This window comes from Labrus bergylta, chromosome 7 (assembly GCF_963930695.1).
Source record: "Labrus bergylta chromosome 7, fLabBer1.1, whole genome shotgun sequence".
In the NCBI taxonomy this organism is placed as follows: Eukaryota; Metazoa; Chordata; class Actinopteri; order Labriformes; family Labridae; genus Labrus; species Labrus bergylta.
The window spans coordinates 30,660,160-30,679,227 of NC_089201.1; the positions used below are offsets into that span (position 1 = coordinate 30,660,160).

Below are 19,068 nucleotides of genomic sequence, written 5' to 3' on the forward strand. Positions count from 1 at the left end.
ACTTTAATCATTTTTTACTCAAAAACAAAACAGCCTTAAATGGACAACACAATCATTCACACTCATATGTAACCATGGATTCATATTTCCAGACATCTTGAAGATCTATTTACAAAAGTAATATGTACAAACCAAAGAACATGTATAAAGAGTATATTTACATTTATTACATAAAACTAGATTTATATACAGTCACACTGACAAAATGAACCTTTCCGAAAACAAAAATTTCCATCATTAAAGGGACATATCTTTACCTTTTTAGCATCAAAAAGACAGCGCCGAAGTTCATAAATACCAATAAATTAGAGGAGTAACAACTATTCTCTTGTGGATGACAGAGTGGAATGACCAGCTCCCATAATGTGACCCACCACACAAGAAGACTAGAAATGTGCAAATGGAACCAAATGCAGCAAATCATCTCGGTGTCTTGTCATGCGTGCTTTTTCCCATTTTCCAGCTGAACGTGCTTTGCATTCTCCACCCTCTTATCATTTTCAGGCTTGAAAAGTGATTGGATATCGAGCATGGCCTTCCAAATGTGCTGACCAAAGCGGTATGAATCCTGCGGGGCAGACCGAAAGGCAATAACAGAAAGGGAGAAAGAGCAGATGGAGAAGGACAGCACAAACCCTAAACAGATGGATGTTTATTAACCACATTCAAGTAGCAGCTATATTTTCTTTGTCATGCTTAGGGTGGGATCTCGAATGCCCTTATTACTGCTGAGTTGTAGGTTGTAAGCTTCAAGGATCACTGACAACATTTCTTTGATGCAGTCTGAGTCATCAGCAACTGAGTATGCAATTAAAACAAATGAAACCATAGACTGTAGAGGGTAACCTGATCATATTTCAAGATAAAACAAAACAATTGATTACCCATACACTGCAGTCTGACAATGTAAGGATCCTAGTAGCCTACTAGACAGTGTTAGCGTTAGCTAGCAAGTACTTAAAGGCTTAATATGTGATTTTTTACACTTAAATGTAGAAATCAAGAATATCCTCTGAAAATAACTCTGTGAGTCATGACTGTCTACAATGGGTGTAACACCCGAGTCCCACTGTCTGTGATGTTTTCAGAGTTTTCAGAGTCCTATCTTCAGTTTGTTTACATCGCCCGGACGGCCGGCTGACTCCTCCCCTCGTGTATAAAAGTTGTTTAATTGAGGGACTAGAGAAAAGAAGAATAACATACTGTACTCACTGCTTAACTGTGTTTCTAGATCACGCTCATTTCAGGTAAATTTACATGCAGTGTGAAGATACCAGCATAATAAAGATCGCTAGCATTAGCATGCTAACACAACAATGCAGCGCCAGTTGTTTTGGTTTCATGCTGGTGCTCAAGGGCGACACCTGCTGGATCAAAAAATCACATATAAAGCCTTTAAAAAGCTATTATCACTGTTTTGCAGTTTAACAAGTTACAATATAAACGGCTTTATATTGTAGCCCAGCCCACATAATGTTAGCTTTGGGGGGAAAAACAGCAGGAAAATGTACTTGCTAGCTAACCTGAGTTTAACCTGAAGTGCTTGAACATGAATGCTGGCTTAAGCTATTTTCTAAGGCTAATGGGTTTTGAACTGTTTAACTTTGAAACATGGTCAGAAATCTCTTCATATTGGCTCTGTGGAGTGTCTTTTCAGATGCTCGTTTGGCAAGAAGCTGTAATTTAATGACTAGCGCATGACTTACAACCTGGAAGCCCATTCCCGCCAATTAAAATTTAAAATTTGGCTTTGTTGAAAATGATGAGATAATAAAGTCATAATAATTTTCTCTTTGTTTATCGTGTCCCTTGCTCAAGTGGTTTATTACGTGACTTCTGCTCTGCGCTGTATGTACATAACTTGAATGTAGTCTTCAGTGTGACCGCGATGCATCCTTGAATGTCATAATTATGACTTTTTCAACTTTTTAACTCATAATTTTGACTTTTTATCTCATTATTATGGCTTTATTATCTCATAATTTTGGCGGAAATGGGCTTCCATACTTACAACCTGGAAGACAGTATGACTTTAAAAAAACATTTGAGCTTTCAACCCTTGCATGATTTCAGAAGAAGATGGCCACCTTGCAAAAAAAAAGGTAATATATGCCACGCTGTTATTTTGTGCTCTTACTGTGTCGGGGCTGGAGAACTTGCTGGAGATGTGGAATGTTACAAGGTTTTCCCCAACGATAATATAAGACACACCATAACCATCATCAGCCACCTGCAAGTAAACAGATGCAATACGATTATTTTACAAAACATATTATATGTGTTACTTATAACATTAGATAATTTAACTCACTGGGCCAAATCCACCACCAGCACCCACGTATTTTGGGAACTTGTTGATGTCAACTAAGTTAAGCTGCTGCTGAGGAGTCTGGCTGGTTGACAACTTCCAGGGCTCTGATAGCACCTGGCGAAAAAAAGTGTATGTTGTATGGAAAAGAAATGTGAAGGCAAAGCTCAGATTTATCAAATGATCAAAGATGATCAAAATTACCTTCTCCAGAAAAGGGGAGTTCACCCCGAGGTATTTGGACACAATGTAGAGACAGAAGAGATGGCGGTCGATGCCAGAACCAGTCATGGCCAGACGATACATGTTTTGATGCTTATCCGACGCCGTTCGAAATAGGGCAAGTCTCTGGGCATTCTGGGCAGAGGGAGACAACCAGCACATAATAGTGACATAAAAAACCCACATAATTTACATGACAGAACAACATCTCTACTTTTTTTCTGTGAATGCAACCCTGCCATGGACAGCAGAAAGATCAGAGTCCAGGGCATTGACATTCAGAGACATATTGTCACTGGGTCTTGGTGACCAAGTCTTTAGCAAGCACAATGTGACCTCTCAAAGCGTGAACCTTCATACAGTATACACTGACTGGAAACTTCTAAACCGGATAATAACCCAAAATGAACCAAACCTTTTGTTGCTAAGGAATAAAAACTACTCCTGTTAAGACTGCGTTTAAAAATCTCAATATTCTCGGCTCCTCTCAGACCCTCAGGAAAGTTGAATAAAAGCCTGGTTCTGCTGGGGTTAACATTTTAAAACCCTTAAAACTCATTTATTCAGTCTGGCTTTTATATAGTGCTTTATATAAATTCAAATCTTAACATTATTGTATTGTCTTTTTTATCCTACTACAATTTTAAATATTTCCTCTTATGTATTAATTTTAATATCTTGTTGCTTTTATGTGTGGTATTTTATTTTTTCATTTTTATATATATATTTTTTTTAATTCTTATTGGTGTGCATTAGTCTCTCAATGATTTTATAAACTACTTTTTAGTCAATAACTTTTCCGCACTCTTGTAAAGCACTTTGAACTGCAATTTAATTTGTCTGAAAGGTGCTATATAAATAAAGTTTGATTGATTCCACTACTACAAATGCATAATCATTTTCTTGAACTCTCAAAATTTAAATAAGTAGTTATTTTTTATAATATAATATATAATTTTTTTCCTGATTTTCTTTGTGTTTCTGGCTTCGTCTTACCGTTGCACCTGGGTCCTCCATGGCTCTGACAAAAGCAACCGCCTCAGAGGTGCAGGAGCGTACCGTCTCCGTCCGACCGTCTCTGAACATACGAGTCATCGACGACTCGTATGTCAGACAGAACACTCCCTGGTCCTTTAAAGCAGAAGGAGAAAAGTCAATTAGTAAGAAAAGGAAATTATGGAAGTTGAACATTCACAAAAACAAGAGTGAGCAACAATGGAAATGGTATCATTACCCTGAACTGAGCCAGCTGCAGGGCCAGCTGAATGAAGGCATCAGGGCTGGTCCTGCATTTCTTGATCAGTCCTTTCCCAAAGTCACTAAACAAACAGGCATGGAAGTCCACATCATCGGATATCTGCTTGGCTGATAGATATGAAGTCTCAATCGCGTCTTGGCACTAACAGAAAGGAAACGAGACAAACATCCCAGTTCATTTTTGTGCTAGAAATACATTGAAGTGACTGGTAATAAATATTGTAAGGCTTTACTCTACCTCCTTTGAAATCTGCCACTGCAGCCGAGCGGGATGAGGCAGGCCTTTGTTCACGTCCCCTTTACAGTGTCCCTCCTCTGAGTAGCCAAGATGGAAGCAGTCTGTTGCAAGGACGTACTACAGAGGCAGAGAATGACAGCTGTAAATATATGCAAACTTAAAAATGATCAGAATCAGAATCAGATTTATTGGCCAGGTATGTTTATACACACAAGGAATTTAACTTTAGTGAACTGTGCTCTCTTATGTACAGGTACAACATTAAATATTAACAATAAACATAATAAGAAAAGACTAATATTTACATGACTAAATATGAAACAGTGCAGTGGTGAATAGTGCAAAAGATGCTGAAGTAACATGATGAGTAAAATGCAGTTATGTGACAGATGGGTCAATTAAGATGTCAATTACAGTATTTACATCAATAAGTGCGTAGATTATCATTTAAATTAAATAATATATGTATACATATATGTTTATTCACAGTGAATTATTGCTTTTATGATACAATATTGAAAGACATTTTCACCTCCCACATGTGTCCTACGATTGGTGCATCGGCCCAAGAATGCTCGACATTAATTCCCATTTTGCCGTTAGTGTAAGAGATCAAGGTGAAAGATTTGTCAAACCACCTGTGAGAAAAGAAGGAACAATGATTTATTTTCTGGGAGAGATGAGACAATTAAAGCTTAAAGGCTTTATATGTGATTTTTTGATCCAGCAGATGTCGCCCTTGAGCACCAGCATGAAACCAAAACAACTGGCGCTGCATTGTTGTGTTAGCATGCTAATGCTAGCAATCTTTATTATGCTGGTATCTTCACACTGCATGTAAATTTAGCTGAAATGAGCGTGATCTAGAAACACAGTTAAGCAGTGAGTACAGTATGTTATTCTTCTTTTCTCTAGTCCCTCAATTAAACAACTTTTATACTCGAGGGGAGGAGTCAGCCGGCCGTCCAGGCGATGTAAACAAAGTGAAGATAGGACTCTGAAAACTCTGAAAACATCACAGACAGTGGGACTCGGGTGTTACACCCATTGTAGACAGTCATGACTCACAGAGTTATTTTCAGAGGAGATACTTGATTTCTATTTAAGTGTGAAAAATCACATATAAAGACTTTAAACAGTGCTTGAAGCTAGTATCAGAGACCTTCTCTTGATATCTCTGCCTACCTGTCGTAACATTTTCCATGAAGAAGGGACTTGGCGTAACTATCCAGTGAACGGGTCTTTGTCGGGTCATAACCCTGTGGCTCATCATCCAGTGTCAGGAAGAAGGCAGCTGACTCCACAGCGTCCAAGGACACTTTGTTTGCTCCCTGGCTAAAGTGCTTAATCCGGGTCCGAGCCCATGGAACTCTAAAAACAGGATGTGAGAATACGATTATTTAGCTGCTTTTTTCCTCGTGTACGTTCATGTGTGTGCTGTTCCAAGTTTGTTGTTGGATTTCCTACCTGTTCCCCGCAGTCAGGGCAGCAAGTTTGAGTTCTCCTGGCTGTGGTTCTGATGTGTCATTTAGGATCCTTTGAAATTGTGTCTCCAGTTCACTGGGTAAGAGGTGGCGCCCTCCTGTGTAAAGCCACACCTGGAAGAAACGACCCTTGTGGTAGACGACCAGATGCTTGCGGTCGGTCAAGTGCTGCACGATATCTAAAGGGGAGGGGACAACAACCAAAAGATGGGTACAAGAGGCAGGAAGTAAGAGGAATTGTGCAGACGGCTATTCTCAAAGATAAAAATTGAGAATATTAGAAAAGATAATTGTATGGTAACAAGGTCATCTTAAAGTAGAGTTGAGCAGTGTGTGTGTGTGTGTGTGTGTGTGATTCTGTCTCTTTTACAGGTTGTACTGTTTTTCATATTTATTTGTGTTGTATACACATAACGACTTTCATTCCTGTTAATGTTGTTTGTTCATTTAAAGTGCAAGAGTGGAAAACTCACAAAAAATAAAATACAATAACTTAATAAAAATAAATAGATAAGCATGGGGAAAAAAGGTATATTTGAGAAGAGTAGTATCAAAAAATAATAATAATACTAATAATAATACAAAATGACGAGACAAACATAAATAAAAAATAAATACAAAAAATAATAAAATATATAAATAAACATGTATTGTATTTCTTTTGTGAGTTTTCCACTCTCACACTTTTATTCTTGTCTTTGAACTAAGAGGTCTATTTGTTGGACTGGGAGGGTTGTTTATAGGGAGAAGTGATACTGGGTTACTGGGTTTTTGAATGTTTCTGGGGGAAAAAAGAAAAATGTTGATGTGCATTCCAACTGCACTGAATGTCTTGAACTTGCTTTAATAAAAATATGTTTAAAAAAAAAAAAAGAAAGTATAAGCAGATGGATGAATGTTCCCTTTAGTCCATTATCTTTACAGTTGTTTACCGGTTTCGATCCCAGGAATGCGGGTGGTGTTAAACATCCTCTCCATCTGAGTGGAACACATTGGAACAGTCCCCAAAGCCCTCAGCTGAGAACAGAAAAGAATCAAATAAATACTTAGTTTTATAGTAGATTCACTGATATATTGTTTATACTTGAACTTGTGAGAAGATAATGGATAGAAGAAGAAGTAGAGTGACAAAGAGATGAGTTTGTATGTTTTAATCCATAAACTGATTGGCTGATCAGAGTTAAAGCAGAGAAGTGGTGAAGTCATACCGGTGCATGTTCACCACGTTCCAGTTTGCGTCTGTACTGCAGCATTGCATGCACCATATTTCCAGCTCGTGCAGCCTGTCGGTGTGTCGGGGTCACGTACAACAGGTCCTTTACATGAATCCAACAGATGGAATATATCAGGAAATAGAGACAAGCATTACAAAAAATGATTTAGGATTTAGATAGAGGATATACTTGATTTATATTACATTTACAAAGTTTGAAAAATCACAAATAAAGCCTTTAATATTTTCTTATCTGTTATGAATTCAAACAAATATACCCCACTGACATAATACACTCAACTAGCAACAGTCTATCTTACCATTATATAGAAGTTACTGTTAACCATGATAGGACTCCTGCCCCTGAGGTAGATGTACTCCTCCCACCAGTCACTCACCTATAAAGTTAACACTTCGTTATTAAACAGAACATTGAACAGTATTTGTTATACCACTTTAGCACACTACTCACATAATTAGTTGCCCACCAGGATTTTAGGATGAGATACCTCTGGAGGAGGGCGGCTTTGGAATCTTTAAAGTCATTGGCCAAAATCTCCATTTGGTTGTATTGTTTACTGTCCAGCAAAGGTTGAACTGACTCCAGGTACTGCGGGGGGAAATTAGGTTTATGTTTTTTTAGGACAGTGAAACATTGTTGTCTGGAAACACAGCTGATACAATAGACCCTGTAACTCCATAACAGTGCAGGTCAGTAAGTGCAATCACAGCTTGCAATGTTTGAAGGATTTTATAACAATAAACTGACATGACAAACCACCAACAGTTTTTTCTTCCAGTACTGTCTTGAATCTTTCCCCGTCTCTCATTTCAAGACATAATTGGGCCTAAGTCATGAGTGTGTTCCGTACAAGGATAGTAATTACAAACCCTGTGAATTGTGTCATCCACATTGGGCACCGGGAGCCTGGGTAAAGAGGCCTGGAAACTATAGAGGAGTGGTCTGCGCCCAGAGAACATCTTCACCAGGCTCTGTAACAAACAGTAATCAGAACATCAAAAACACACACAATTCAAATATTTTTTTAACATTTACTCAATTATTAACCATAAGTAAGGGGCACAAAGATTAAATAGATGACCAGACAGTTTATTAACACAGCTGCTATTATCCTCTGTTGTCAAACTCATGGTGGAAAGCTCCAATGTGACTGTACGTGTTCTATTGCTTAGTTGCAAGTTGTAGCCTACATTATATATGTATATATATATATATGTATATGTTTGGTAATCTGACAAATCTTCTTCATTTCAATACTTCCTGATTTTGATCAGCAACTGGAAAGACAATTGAACTTGAAAATCTAGAGTAAAACCAGGCCATATTTTAAGATAAAACAACTTCTTTTGGTCGTTCACTTGCTGATGTCGGAAACAGCTAACGTTAGCATTTAACCACCTAAGGCTAATATTTTTAGTTTAGCAGTGTTACATGATACAAGAGGAAAGCAAAAAAGTAAAACAGCAAGGATTTTAAGCCTTTCCTAGGAATTTTGTTCCTGGCTAATACATAATATTATAGCTAACTAGTCGTTCGCTAGGATGTGTTTGAATGCTAGCATTATGCTAATTTTAATTTTCTAGTTTTAAAGTCTTTAAATGTGATTTTTCACACTTAAATATAATAGAAATCAAGTATCTCCTCTGAAAATAACTCTGTGAGTCATGACTGTCTACAATGGGTGTAACACCCGAGTCCCACTGTCTGTGATGTTTTCAGAGTTTTCAGAGTCCTATCTTCACTTTGTTTACATCGCCCAGACGGCCGGCTGACTCCTCCCCTCGTGTATAAAAGTTGTTTAATTGAGGGACTAGAGAAAAGAAGAATAACATACTGTACTCACTGCTTAACTGTGTTTCTAGATCACGCTCATTTCAGGTAAATTTACATGCAGTGTGAAGATACTAGCATAATAAAGATCGCTAGCATTAGCATGCTAACACAACAATGCAGCGCAAGTTGTTTTAGTTTCATGCTGGTGCTCAAGGGCGACATCTGCTGGATCAAAGAATCAAATATAAAGCCTTTAAAAGTGTTGTTCTAACTTAAATTTGACCTGATGTCCCTTCAGATTCTCACCTTTCAATATCTCTTCATTTACTAATCACTTGGCAAGCGTTGCACATTACTATTACTTACAACCTTGAATACATTCGTACAAAAGCATTTGAGCTTCTCATTCTGAACATGATGTCAATGGAAAGGATGGCCTTGTCAATATGGTGAAGTGCAAACAGTAGCAAAACAATTCAAGGCTCAGAAAGAGTGAGTGAAAGACAAAAGGTCAAATGTACCAGCCACAATTTGGTTGAAGTGCTCATTTTCCCGTGGGATTCAAAAATCCATCCATGGTAGGAGAGCAGAGCTTTCAGAGTGTATCTCAGGAGGTAGATGAGGAAGAGCCACAGTCCGGTGGCAAACAGGATGGCGCTCAGCACAGCTCGGGTCTGTACTGACACATAGTGTCTGTTCAGAAAAGAGTCAATTAAGAAATCAAACAGAAAAATGTAGTATTGCTTCAGCAGATACTGGAAAGAGATGATAATAGCAACTGCAGGAGATTTTTTTTCTGACCTCTGTGGCAGGTTTTCCTTGATTGTGTCAATCATTCCGAGGGAGGGGTCTATGCGAGTATACAAGGAGCTCATCATGGCAATCACAACTATCAGCCAACTGGATGGACTGGCAGGATAGACTCCAGCCAATACACCATTCTGAAAATGAAATTCAACATGTTTCAATGTAAGTAAGTGAGTAGTCTGGAAATATCTATACCTTAAATGCTTGTTTGTTATGTTACTGGTTGACATTTTACAACACTGATAGTCAAAGCTAGAATTGAAACGTTGGCTGTTGTACCTTAAATTGAATGGCTTTCTTCTTCCACGCAGTCAGTCCCGACAGGTAGATGTTTTTGATGACCTCTTGGCTCAGTTTAAGGTCCACGCCATCCGGGCGCACAGTGAACTGGAAGCCCACCGCCTGATGGGCCTCGGCCATCTATGAAAGAGAACAAACGTGGAAACAAGATGGAATTCAATTTAGTCACCATGGCTTCCCAATGGAAATATAGTAATAAAGGTGAAAGCAGCCTTTTAAGATATATTTAAAGTCTACAGTGTACTCATGCAATTTCAGCTTTGTGTGCTTTTTCTAAAGAGATCTTAAAGTAGATATTCTGTTTCTTCAACTATTCAAAGATCAGATAGCTCAAGCTTTTTCCTATTAGTTCTGCACAGGAAGTATTGTGCTGTAAAGATCCAGAATCTGATGCACAGTTATAATTTTTTCATAATATATACCTTACCACTTAAACCATATAACAGTTACCAAGAATCGTTTTTTAACTACTTAAACAAGGGTTACAAAAAACACTGGTATAGACTTTCATAGATATTACTCAAAATTTGGACATTCATTCAGGTAAAGTTGCAATGTTTGTAAAGTGTTTTAGAATGTGATAGGGCAGGCCGGTCTCAAAAATGAAATGTCAGCTGGGAAAAAAAAATACTGTAAAGTCATGAAGGCTCAGTAATTGTCTTAAACGTAACTCCAATGGTCGAGTGAAATTCTACACACAAATATTTTGAGTTCACAAACTACTCTGTTTAATTGGCCAGCTTGTCAGGTCTTGGATTACTTTTTTTCCATGTCATCTGACTGAACAGTCACTAAGTGGGACAAAGTTCAATGGCCAGATATAGCCATGCACCGGCTGAGCATGTGTGCACACCTCAGATGGGCATGAAAATATAAACAATGGCTGAATGTTAGGCTCTTTAGCATTACATGAGCTCTTTGATGATTTATTAGACAAGTTGAAGATCAGCATTCATTTTTACTTGAACAATTAAACAAAGGTGAACTTCCCTTTTAAGATCTCAACCTTTTCAAATAAACAAAAATACTCTCATTTAAAACATTTGACATGTTTTACTGTCATGTTATTCAAAACAGAATCCTGCACAATAGCAAACCTGCAAAATTATCAGCAGTTAACACAAGTACATCTTATCTAAAACTAAAACTAAAAAACTAGAACTAAAAAAATCCCCTTGTACCTTTTTCAGGCCAGATTCAGTAGAATCCAATCAGAAGGAGTCGAGCTGTGACTTTGTTTCTGCCAGTGATTCAGTAGAACTCTTCTGTACTCTGGCTTGTATGCTCTCAGTGACTCCTGTGTCCTTGAATTGGCTTTCCTCAGGTAGTGAGATCAGGGCTGTTGTCTCTGTGCTTTCCAGACCTCCCTCCTCCCCTCTTCCCCAACGTAAACTCTCTTTTTCTCTCTCTCTCTTTCACTCACTTCCTCCCTCATGACATGCTTCTTTTTGTAACACGACACCAAATACAGAGAGCGCCTAGCCTCAAGTGTCATGTGCCTTCAGGTCACTGCTGTGAAACTGTATATCCTCTTGCAGTGCTGTGTTTGGATGTCACTTACACCAATGTGACGTTTCCTTTTCAGAGACTGAAAGTGCAGGCAGTATTAAACTGTGAAAACAGAGGTAGAATAGTGTGAAGAGAATAAATAAAAGATGTCTAAGGTTATTAAAGTGGAGGATTTTGCCTGGATAGGAGCATTGGTAAATGTGACCTCACAAAGAAGTGTTGTTGTAACTGTGTGATCTTTTTTGGATATAATACCAAACCAAAGTGCAAAAATACTGTTACAAGGAAAGGATGATTTTTGTCAAATGTAAATCCTTTTTTCATTAATAATCTTTATTTACGCAGATAATTTTTATTGAGATTCGGACCAATTAAGGCCAAAGTCCTAAGAGAGTCATGGTTTAATGCAACAATATTTTACTTTGGTCATTTTCTATTCCTCAGAGTATATAATACCCAGTGCTTTGGGCATTAGTCTAACTGTCGACCTTAAATACATTTTACCTGCTTTTTGTAACATAACAATGAGTAAGGTCTTTTACCTGCTTTTTGTAACACAACAATGAGTAAGGTCTTTTACCTGCTTTTTGTAACATAACAATGAGTAAGGTCTTTTACCTGCTTTTTGTAACATAACAATGAGTAAGGTCTTTTACCTGCTTTTTGTAACATAACAATGAGTAAGGTCTTTTACCTGCTTTTTGTAACACAACAATGAGTAAGGTCTTTTTACCTGCTTTTGTCTTTTACCTGCTTTTTGTAACACAACAATGAGTAAGGTCTTTTTACCTGCTTTTTGTAACATAACAATGAGTAAGGTCTTTTACCTGCTTTTTGTAACATAAGAATGAGTAAGGTCTTTTTACCTGCTTTTTGTAACATAACAATGAGTAAGGTCTTTTACCTGCTTTTTGTAACATAAGAATGAGTAAGGTCTTTTACCTGCTTTTTGTAACATAAGAATGAGTAAGGTCTTTTACCTGCTTTTTGTAACACAACAATGAGTAAGGTCTTTTACCTGCTTTTTGTAACATAAGAATGAGTAAGGTCTTTTACCTGCTTTTTGTAACACAACAATGAGTAAGGTCTTTTACCTGCTTTTTGTAACATAACAATGAGTAAGGTCTTTTACCTGCTTTTTGTAACATAACAATGAGTAAGGTCTTTTACCTGCTTTTTGTAACATAACAATGAGTAAGGTCTTTTACCTGCTTTTTGTAACACAACAATGAGTAAGGTCTTTTTACCTGCTTTTGTCTTTTACCTGCTTTTTGTAACACAACAATGAGTAAGGTCTTTTTACCTGCTTTTTGTAACATAACAATGAGTAAGGTCTTTTACCTGCTTTTTGTAACATAAGAATGAGTAAGGTCTTTTTACCTGCTTTTTGTAACATAACAATGAGTAAGGTCTTTTACCTGCTTTTTGTAACATAAGAATGAGTAAGGTCTTTTACCTGCTTTTTGTAACATAACAATGAGTAAGGTCTTTTACCTGCTTTTTGTAACACAACAATGAGTAAGGTCTTTTACCTGCTTTTTGTAACATAACAATGAGTAAGGTCTTTTACCTGCTTTTTGTAACATAACAATGAGTAAGGTCTTTTACCTGCTTTTTGTAACATAACAATGAGTAAGGTCTTTTACCTGCTTTTTGTAACACAACAATGAGTAAGGTCTTTTTACCTGCTTTTGTCTTTTACCTGCTTTTTGTAACACAACAATGAGTAAGGTCTTTTTACCTGCTTTTTGTAACATAACAATGAGTAAGGTCTTTTACCTGCTTTTTGTAACATAAGAATGAGTAAGGTCTTTTTACCTGCTTTTTGTAACATAACAATGAGTAAGGTCTTTTACCTGCTTTTTGTAACATAAGAATGAGTAAGGTCTTTTACCTGCTTTTTGTAACATAAGAATGAGTAAGGTCTTTTACCTGCTTTTTGTAACACAACAATGAGTAAGGTCTTTTACCTGCTTTTTGTAACATAAGAATGAGTAAGGTCTTTTACCTGCTTTTTGTAACACAACAATGAGTAAGGTCTTTTTACCTGCTTTTGTCTTTTACCTGCTTTTTGTAACACAACAATGAGTAAGGTCTTTTACCTGCTTTTTGTAACATAAGAATGAGTAAGGTCTTTTACCTGCTTTTTGTAACACAACAATGAGTAAGGTCTTTTACCTGCTTTTTGTAACATAAGAATGAGTAAGGTCTTTTTACCTGCTTTTTGTAACACAACAATGAGTAAGGACTTTTTACCTGCTTTTTGTAACATAACAATGAGTAAGGTCTTTTACCTGCTTTTTGTAACATAACAATGAGTAAGGTCTTTTACCTGCTTTTTGTAACATAACAATGAGTAAGGTCTTTTACCTGCTTTTTGTAACACAACAATGAGTAAGGTCTTTTACCTGCTTTTTATAAAGTGTCTCGAGATAACACTTGTTATGAGTTGATGCTATACAAATAAAAAATGATTGATTGATTGATTGATTAAAAACCCACCGACCCTGGGAAAATATCTCCTTACATTTGAACAGGACTTCACAAAACATAAAAAAAAAGTATTTTAAAAGTGGAGATAAAAAACAGATTCATAGCGGGTATATATGGGTAGATGAGGCAGGGCTTTGAGAGAGAGCGTTTGCAGATCCATCTTTATAACAGTGTTGTGCTCTATACTCGGCATCAGGACATGGTCTCCTACAACTGTCCCCTGTCCTGCCAATGCCACTTTATCAGCCCCGTGCACCTAAAGGGAAAAAGTGACACAATTTCAGCGTCGACTGTTATTTACATATTATTTGGGTATATAATAATCACAATAGGAAGGGCATCTTTTATTCGACAAACATTTAATTCAGCTATCACTTAGCGAAGGAAGAAGTGATGTTTGTTTTCTGTCATGTCTCTACCTCTCCCCATCTCTGTGAGTGCACACAGAATGATGTCACCACATTCTCTAAGTTGTTCCCACCAATCACAAACAGCCTGTCAGAGGCACCCAGGAAGTAAAGAGCAGGGAGGTCTGCATCTGCTCTGGTGAGGGTGGGAAGCAGTTCAGACCAGGAGTCTTAACAGACAAAGAAAATACAGAAGCACATTGATTTCATACATTTACATTAGTGTGTTAAGAAGTCTTCTGGAACAGTAAGAATAAGAAAAAAAGAACCGATATTTCGCTTGCCAAAAATGCAGGAGTGTTCTCTTCTTCCTTACCTTCTCTTGTGTTGTACTGCAGCAGAAGTTTCTCTCCTGTCCTCTGAATGCACCCCAACACATAGACACAGTGTTCAAGGCTAGCGGCGAGGGGCACATCATGGGACAAGGACATGGTGAACTGGAAGTCAGTGAGCGGCAGCGAGGAAACAAACCTAAAGGCAGAGATGATTTAGTTCACAAATAATGTGAAAATGCTTCTCTGGAGGGGCAGGGAAATCATCCTGAAAAATATCTGTACAATTCATCAGTGTCATTCATAAAAACCTGCTCTCTTAACACTAGAACGGCCATGACGGTCATTTTGACCGTTTTGAAATGTATATGTGCAATAACTTTGTTGAATTAAAAAATACAATTCTGCTGGAACCTGACTTCTCCTAAAAGTGTCTGTAGTTTCATTTTAAATAGTTTTTATATAAATTATAAAAAAGGCAAAGACAATATGATAATTTTTACCTATTCCAGCCATAAGCGGTCATATTGACCTCACGGCATTTCCCACCATACTATTTTCGCGCAGTTGGAGATGCATCTTGGGTTCTTAGCAACTATCATCAATGTCTCTTTGTCGCTTAGCGGTCTGGAGTGCTAATTTGCTTACAGGTTATTAGAATTGGCTAAGAAATCGAGAAATTGTCTAAGTTGGAGTTTACAAGGGGCCTTGGAGATGCTTCAGAACGTGGTCAGTGATGATTCTGATGCAGGGGACCTTAAAGGCTTTATATGTGATTTTTTGATCCAGCAGATGTCGCCCTTGAGCACCAGCATGAAACCAAAACAACTCGCGCTGCATTGTTGTGTTAGCATGCTAATGCTAGTGATCTTTATTATGCTGTTATCTTCACACTGCATGTAAATTTACCTGAAATGAGCGTGATCTAGAAACACAGTTAAGCAGTGAGTACAGTATGTTATTCTTCTTTTCTCTAGTCCCTCAATTAAACAACTTTTATACACGAGGGGAGGAGTCAGCCGGCCGTCCTGGCGATGTAAACAACGTGAAGATAGGACTCTGAAAACTCTGAAAGCATCACAGACAGTGGGACTCGGGTGTTACACCCATTGTAGACAGTCATGACTCACAGAGTTATTTTCAGAGGAGATACTTGATTTCTACATTAAAGTGTGAAAAATCACATAGAAAGACTTTAAAAATATATCTTAACACAATAAATGCATTAATCTCTCAATTGGGTATTTATCATGAGAGATCATAGATTAGAATCTAGCGGTCAAAATGGCTGCTACGGCAGTTCTAGTAGTTATGGAATTCCGGCACTAACTAGTGTTAAAGTCATTGACAAAGAGGACAGAAACCTCCACGTGTCCTCCCATGGATCATAGCGTTCCACAGCCGTATAAAGAGCAGTGCCAGAGTCCGGAGTCACCAAAGAGTCTAAGTGCCAGCCACCCACAGCATATATGTTGCCTTCACAGGCCACTGCACTGAAGTGCCGTCTGTGCTGTGGAAGCAACAGATTGGAGTCAGTCTTCATTAGTGTTTTTAGAAAAGAAAGAGAAATGCTTGCAAAGTGTCATTACACATGCTGAACGACTGTCTAACCTTAATCAGGGGAGCTGTGGCCACCCATGTACGCGTGAATGGATTGTACCTAAAGGAAGCCATCTTGAACTCCCAGCCTCTCTTCACACGCTGCCGGAAGCCTCCTATAATGTACAGGTAGTTAAACAGGACCGCTGTGGTGAAACACCACTTCTCAGCTCGGAAAGGAAGCTCTGTAACCAGACGCCAATCGCCGCTGTCCTCTGACCCTTTCAGAGTGAACATGTGCCGAGCGAGTTCTGTTTCTGGGTCATTCCAGGAAGTCAGATTCTCCTTTCTGAGGCAGCACAGACGTCGGCCTCCCTGTGTTCTCTGGCTCACCACCTCGGCCCAATCTTCTTCGTTCAGAGTCCTATAAGGTATGATTGAGACAAGAAGATAAAAAACCCCCCAAAAAACCCGAGTTCAGTCTTTGTTGCTAATGCAAATTAATTCTCGTCATGTAAACATAAAGTTAAGTGTTACGTACTTGATGAGGTGAGGTGCCTCCAGCAGGTTTTTGCTCAGGTAGGTGAACACGGTCGTTTTCAGCTCCTCGCAGCAGATCTCCCGGGCCAGCCTCAGGTAGGACAAACAGTTACCCGGGCTGAGGACATCGGACAGGTCTGACAAGCACTTTGAGAGGAAGTCCACGGCCAGGAGGTAACAGCTGACCTCCAGAAGCAGAAAAAAAAGGACAAGAGGCAAGAGGTGGTTTGAATGACATTTCAATTTTTGCATAGAGAAAACAAAAGCTCAGATAAGTCAACACGCAGATCTGAAAACCTGGATACCTGGATGTGTGAGGCCAACTCCTCTGGAAGGATTTCAGATTTGTTATAAAAGGAGAACTCCAGGAAATGATAGAACACAGAGGAGGACACGTGGTCCAGGTGGATGAGGTTCTCTGACGTTTCTCTCATTCTGGACTGGGATAAGGCTCGGAAGTACTCGCTGCACTCCGAGAGTCTCCCAAGGTCGACCTTTTAAAAGATGAACCGACAATTCACAGTAACTGTAAACTCCTGTTAAGTTTGCTATTAAGTCAACACGGTTTCTGTTCATTAACCTACATGGAATGCATGTGTGCTGGTTTGGACTGTAACCATGGTTTCGCCTTCGTCTCCATGGTGATATGTGCGACGGGCGTCATTGGTTTTCCACTTCTCCGAGTCTGGTTTACCTGATCTATCTTGGATGTTATTTTGTATTGTCCAACTTTTTTTGGATGCAAAAACACCCTGAAGTCTTGTTAGACCACATTTCAGCCACAAGATTATCCACTCAAAAAGTGTCACCAAACATCGCCTGATGGGACTCATCTCACCCGATGGTGTTTTAGATCTATTTGTAGACCAGGTTTAATACACACGTTATTGGATTATTACTTCTAATGTAACACTCACAAAACAACTGCTTCTCATTAAACATTCAGAAACACTGGCACTGTACCCTGAAGAATTCCAAACAGCCACTGCAAATGGAAAAAAAAGAGAGGATGGAACAGTCAGTCGCGGAACAGCTGAGCAGTACCAGAGATTCAGTATCGCATGGCAACAACAGAATAAGGCATGTAGGAGCCAAGTTACATTCATACATGTTAAAGGCTTTATATGTGATGTTTTTTCACACTTAAATATAATATAAATCAAATATATCCTCTGAAAATAACTCTGTGAGTCATGACTGTCTACAATGGGTGTAACACCTGAGTCCCACTGTCTGTGATGTTTTCAGAGTTTTCAGAGTCCTATCTTCACTTTGTTTACATCGTCAGGACGGCCGGCTGACTCCTCCCCTCGAGTATAAAAGTTGTTTAATTGAGGGACTAGAGAAAAGAAGAATAACATACTGTACTCACTGCTTAACTGTGTTTCTAGATCACGCTCATTTCAGGTAAATTTACATGCAGTGTGAAGATACCAGCATAATAAAGATCGCTAGCATTAGCATGCTAACACAAGAATGTAGAGCAAGTTGTTTTGGTTTCATGCTGGTGCTCAAGGGCGACATCTGCTGGATCAAAAAATCGCATATAAAGCCTTTTTGGGTTGAAAGTTAATCTTTATGTTAGGGATTTCATTGTATGAGTTAAATTATAAAATGTATTAAAAGTCAGCTAAAGGTAATTTGATTTAATCCATGTGGATTTTCTGTAAAGTTAAAAGCAGTATGGTATTGCTGTTAGAGCAGTGAGCCAGGTTACTGTCACTTTAAGAGAGAGAGAGCTCTTTAGTGCTGTGGGAGGGTTAGGCTGGTTTCAGGCAGTTGAGGACCGAGCCACATGGTTTCTTTACCGTAGTATAGTTCACTGATTCAGGAGAACTTGACTTTGAATCATCCAGTAATATTGTTTAACAAAACTGTGGATTAAAGGAATTTGTTTTATCAGTGTCACTTCGGAGTCCTGTGGAAGTTTGTTCCTCTTTCAAGTGAACATAGACGAGTAAATCCAAGGCCATTTGCTCTTCAACCCAACACAAGGCATGTGAAAGAAGACGGATCAGAGCACATGAGCACGCAGCTTTATCTTCGGCTTCAGAATTCCTGTTTTTTTCTGCAACAGATCCAGTGAATTCAGAATTGTCCCTCGATCTCAAGAGCTGTGCTTTTCTCTCTGGCCAGGTTATTCTTAGGACATGGTCATGGTCTCTGTCTCTCTGCTTTACACGTCATCAGGGGGGAGTTCAAGTTGCCTATGCAGTTCCACAACAAGAGTCACCTGATGTATTAAAGTCTTTAAATGTGATTTTTCACACTTAAATGTAGAAATCAAGTTTATCCTCTGAAAATAACTCTGTGAGTCATGACTGTCTACAATGGGTGTAACACCCGAGTCCCACTGTCTGTGATGTTTTCAGAGTTTTCAGAGTCCTATCTTCACTTTGTTTACATCGCCCGGACGGCCGGCTGACTCCTCCCCTCGTGTATAAAAGTTGTTTAATTGAGGGACTAGAGAAAAGAAGAATAACATACTGTACTCACTGCTTAACTGTGTTTCTAGATCACGCTCATTTCAGGTAAATTTACATGCAGTGTGAAGATACCAGCATAATAAAGATCGCTAGCATTAGCATGCTAACACAACAATGCAGCGCCAGTTGTTTTGGTTTCATGCTGGTGCTCAAGGGCGACATCTACTGGATCAAAAAATCACATATAAAGCCTTTAAC

General features: G+C 38.6%; 2 protein-coding genes across 2 annotated transcripts; both read right to left on the bottom strand.

The window, feature by feature from the left end:
- Nucleotides 1-145: 145 nt before the first annotated feature.
- cpt1b (carnitine palmitoyltransferase 1B (muscle)) lies at nt 146-11,724 on the bottom strand. The gene is made up of 19 exons (XM_020657770.3): nt 10,806-11,724; nt 9,604-9,744; nt 9,319-9,458; nt 9,039-9,210; nt 7,614-7,715; nt 7,195-7,332; nt 7,043-7,120; nt 6,718-6,825; nt 6,442-6,526; nt 5,493-5,688; nt 5,211-5,396; nt 4,558-4,663; nt 4,026-4,142; nt 3,765-3,929; nt 3,527-3,661; nt 2,513-2,665; nt 2,312-2,425; nt 2,138-2,230; nt 146-568 (listed from the first exon to the last, which is right to left on the bottom strand). Exons 2-19 carry the CDS (start codon nt 9,742-9,744, stop codon nt 437-439), a joined length of 2,361 nt encoding a protein of 786 aa, XP_020513426.2. The 5' UTR covers nt 10,806-11,724; the 3' UTR covers nt 146-436.
- Nucleotides 11,725-13,465: 1,741 nt separating this feature from the next.
- Nucleotides 13,466-19,025, bottom strand: LOC114921737 (kelch repeat and BTB domain-containing protein 11). The gene is made up of 9 exons (XM_065957386.1): nt 18,193-19,025; nt 16,969-17,369; nt 16,690-16,878; nt 16,386-16,570; nt 15,917-16,268; nt 15,670-15,815; nt 14,350-14,504; nt 14,046-14,203; nt 13,466-13,882 (listed from the first exon to the last, which is right to left on the bottom strand). The coding sequence occupies exons 2-9, from the start codon at nt 17,215-17,217 to the stop codon at nt 13,700-13,702; spliced, it is 1,617 nt and encodes a 538-aa protein (XP_065813458.1). The 5' UTR covers nt 17,218-17,369; nt 18,193-19,025; the 3' UTR covers nt 13,466-13,699.
- Between the last annotated feature and the right edge of the window lie 43 nt (nt 19,026-19,068).

Coding starts and splice junctions, on each gene's coding strand:
- cpt1b (XM_020657770.3), bottom strand. CDS start 9,744: ATGGCCGAGGCCCATCAGGCGGTGGGCTTCCAGTTCACTGTGCGCCCG. Junction 7,121..7,194: donor CCTGGTGGGCAACTAATTAT/GTGAGTAGTGTG, acceptor TTAACTTTATAG/GTGAGTGACTGGTGGGAGGA. Junction 2,231..2,311: donor CTGGTGGTGGATTTGGCCCA/GTGAGTTAAATT, acceptor GTTTACTTGCAG/GTGGCTGATGATGGTTATGG.
- LOC114921737 (XM_065957386.1), bottom strand. CDS start 17,217: ATGAGTCCCATCAGGCGATGTTTGGTGACACTTTTTGAGTGGATAATC. Junction 16,269..16,385: donor GAGGCACCTCACCTCATCAA/GTACGTAACACT, acceptor CATACCTTATAG/GACTCTGAACGAAGAAGATT. Junction 13,883..14,045: donor ACTCACAGAGATGGGGAGAG/GTAGAGACATGA, acceptor TTTTCCCTTTAG/GTGCACGGGGCTGATAAAGT.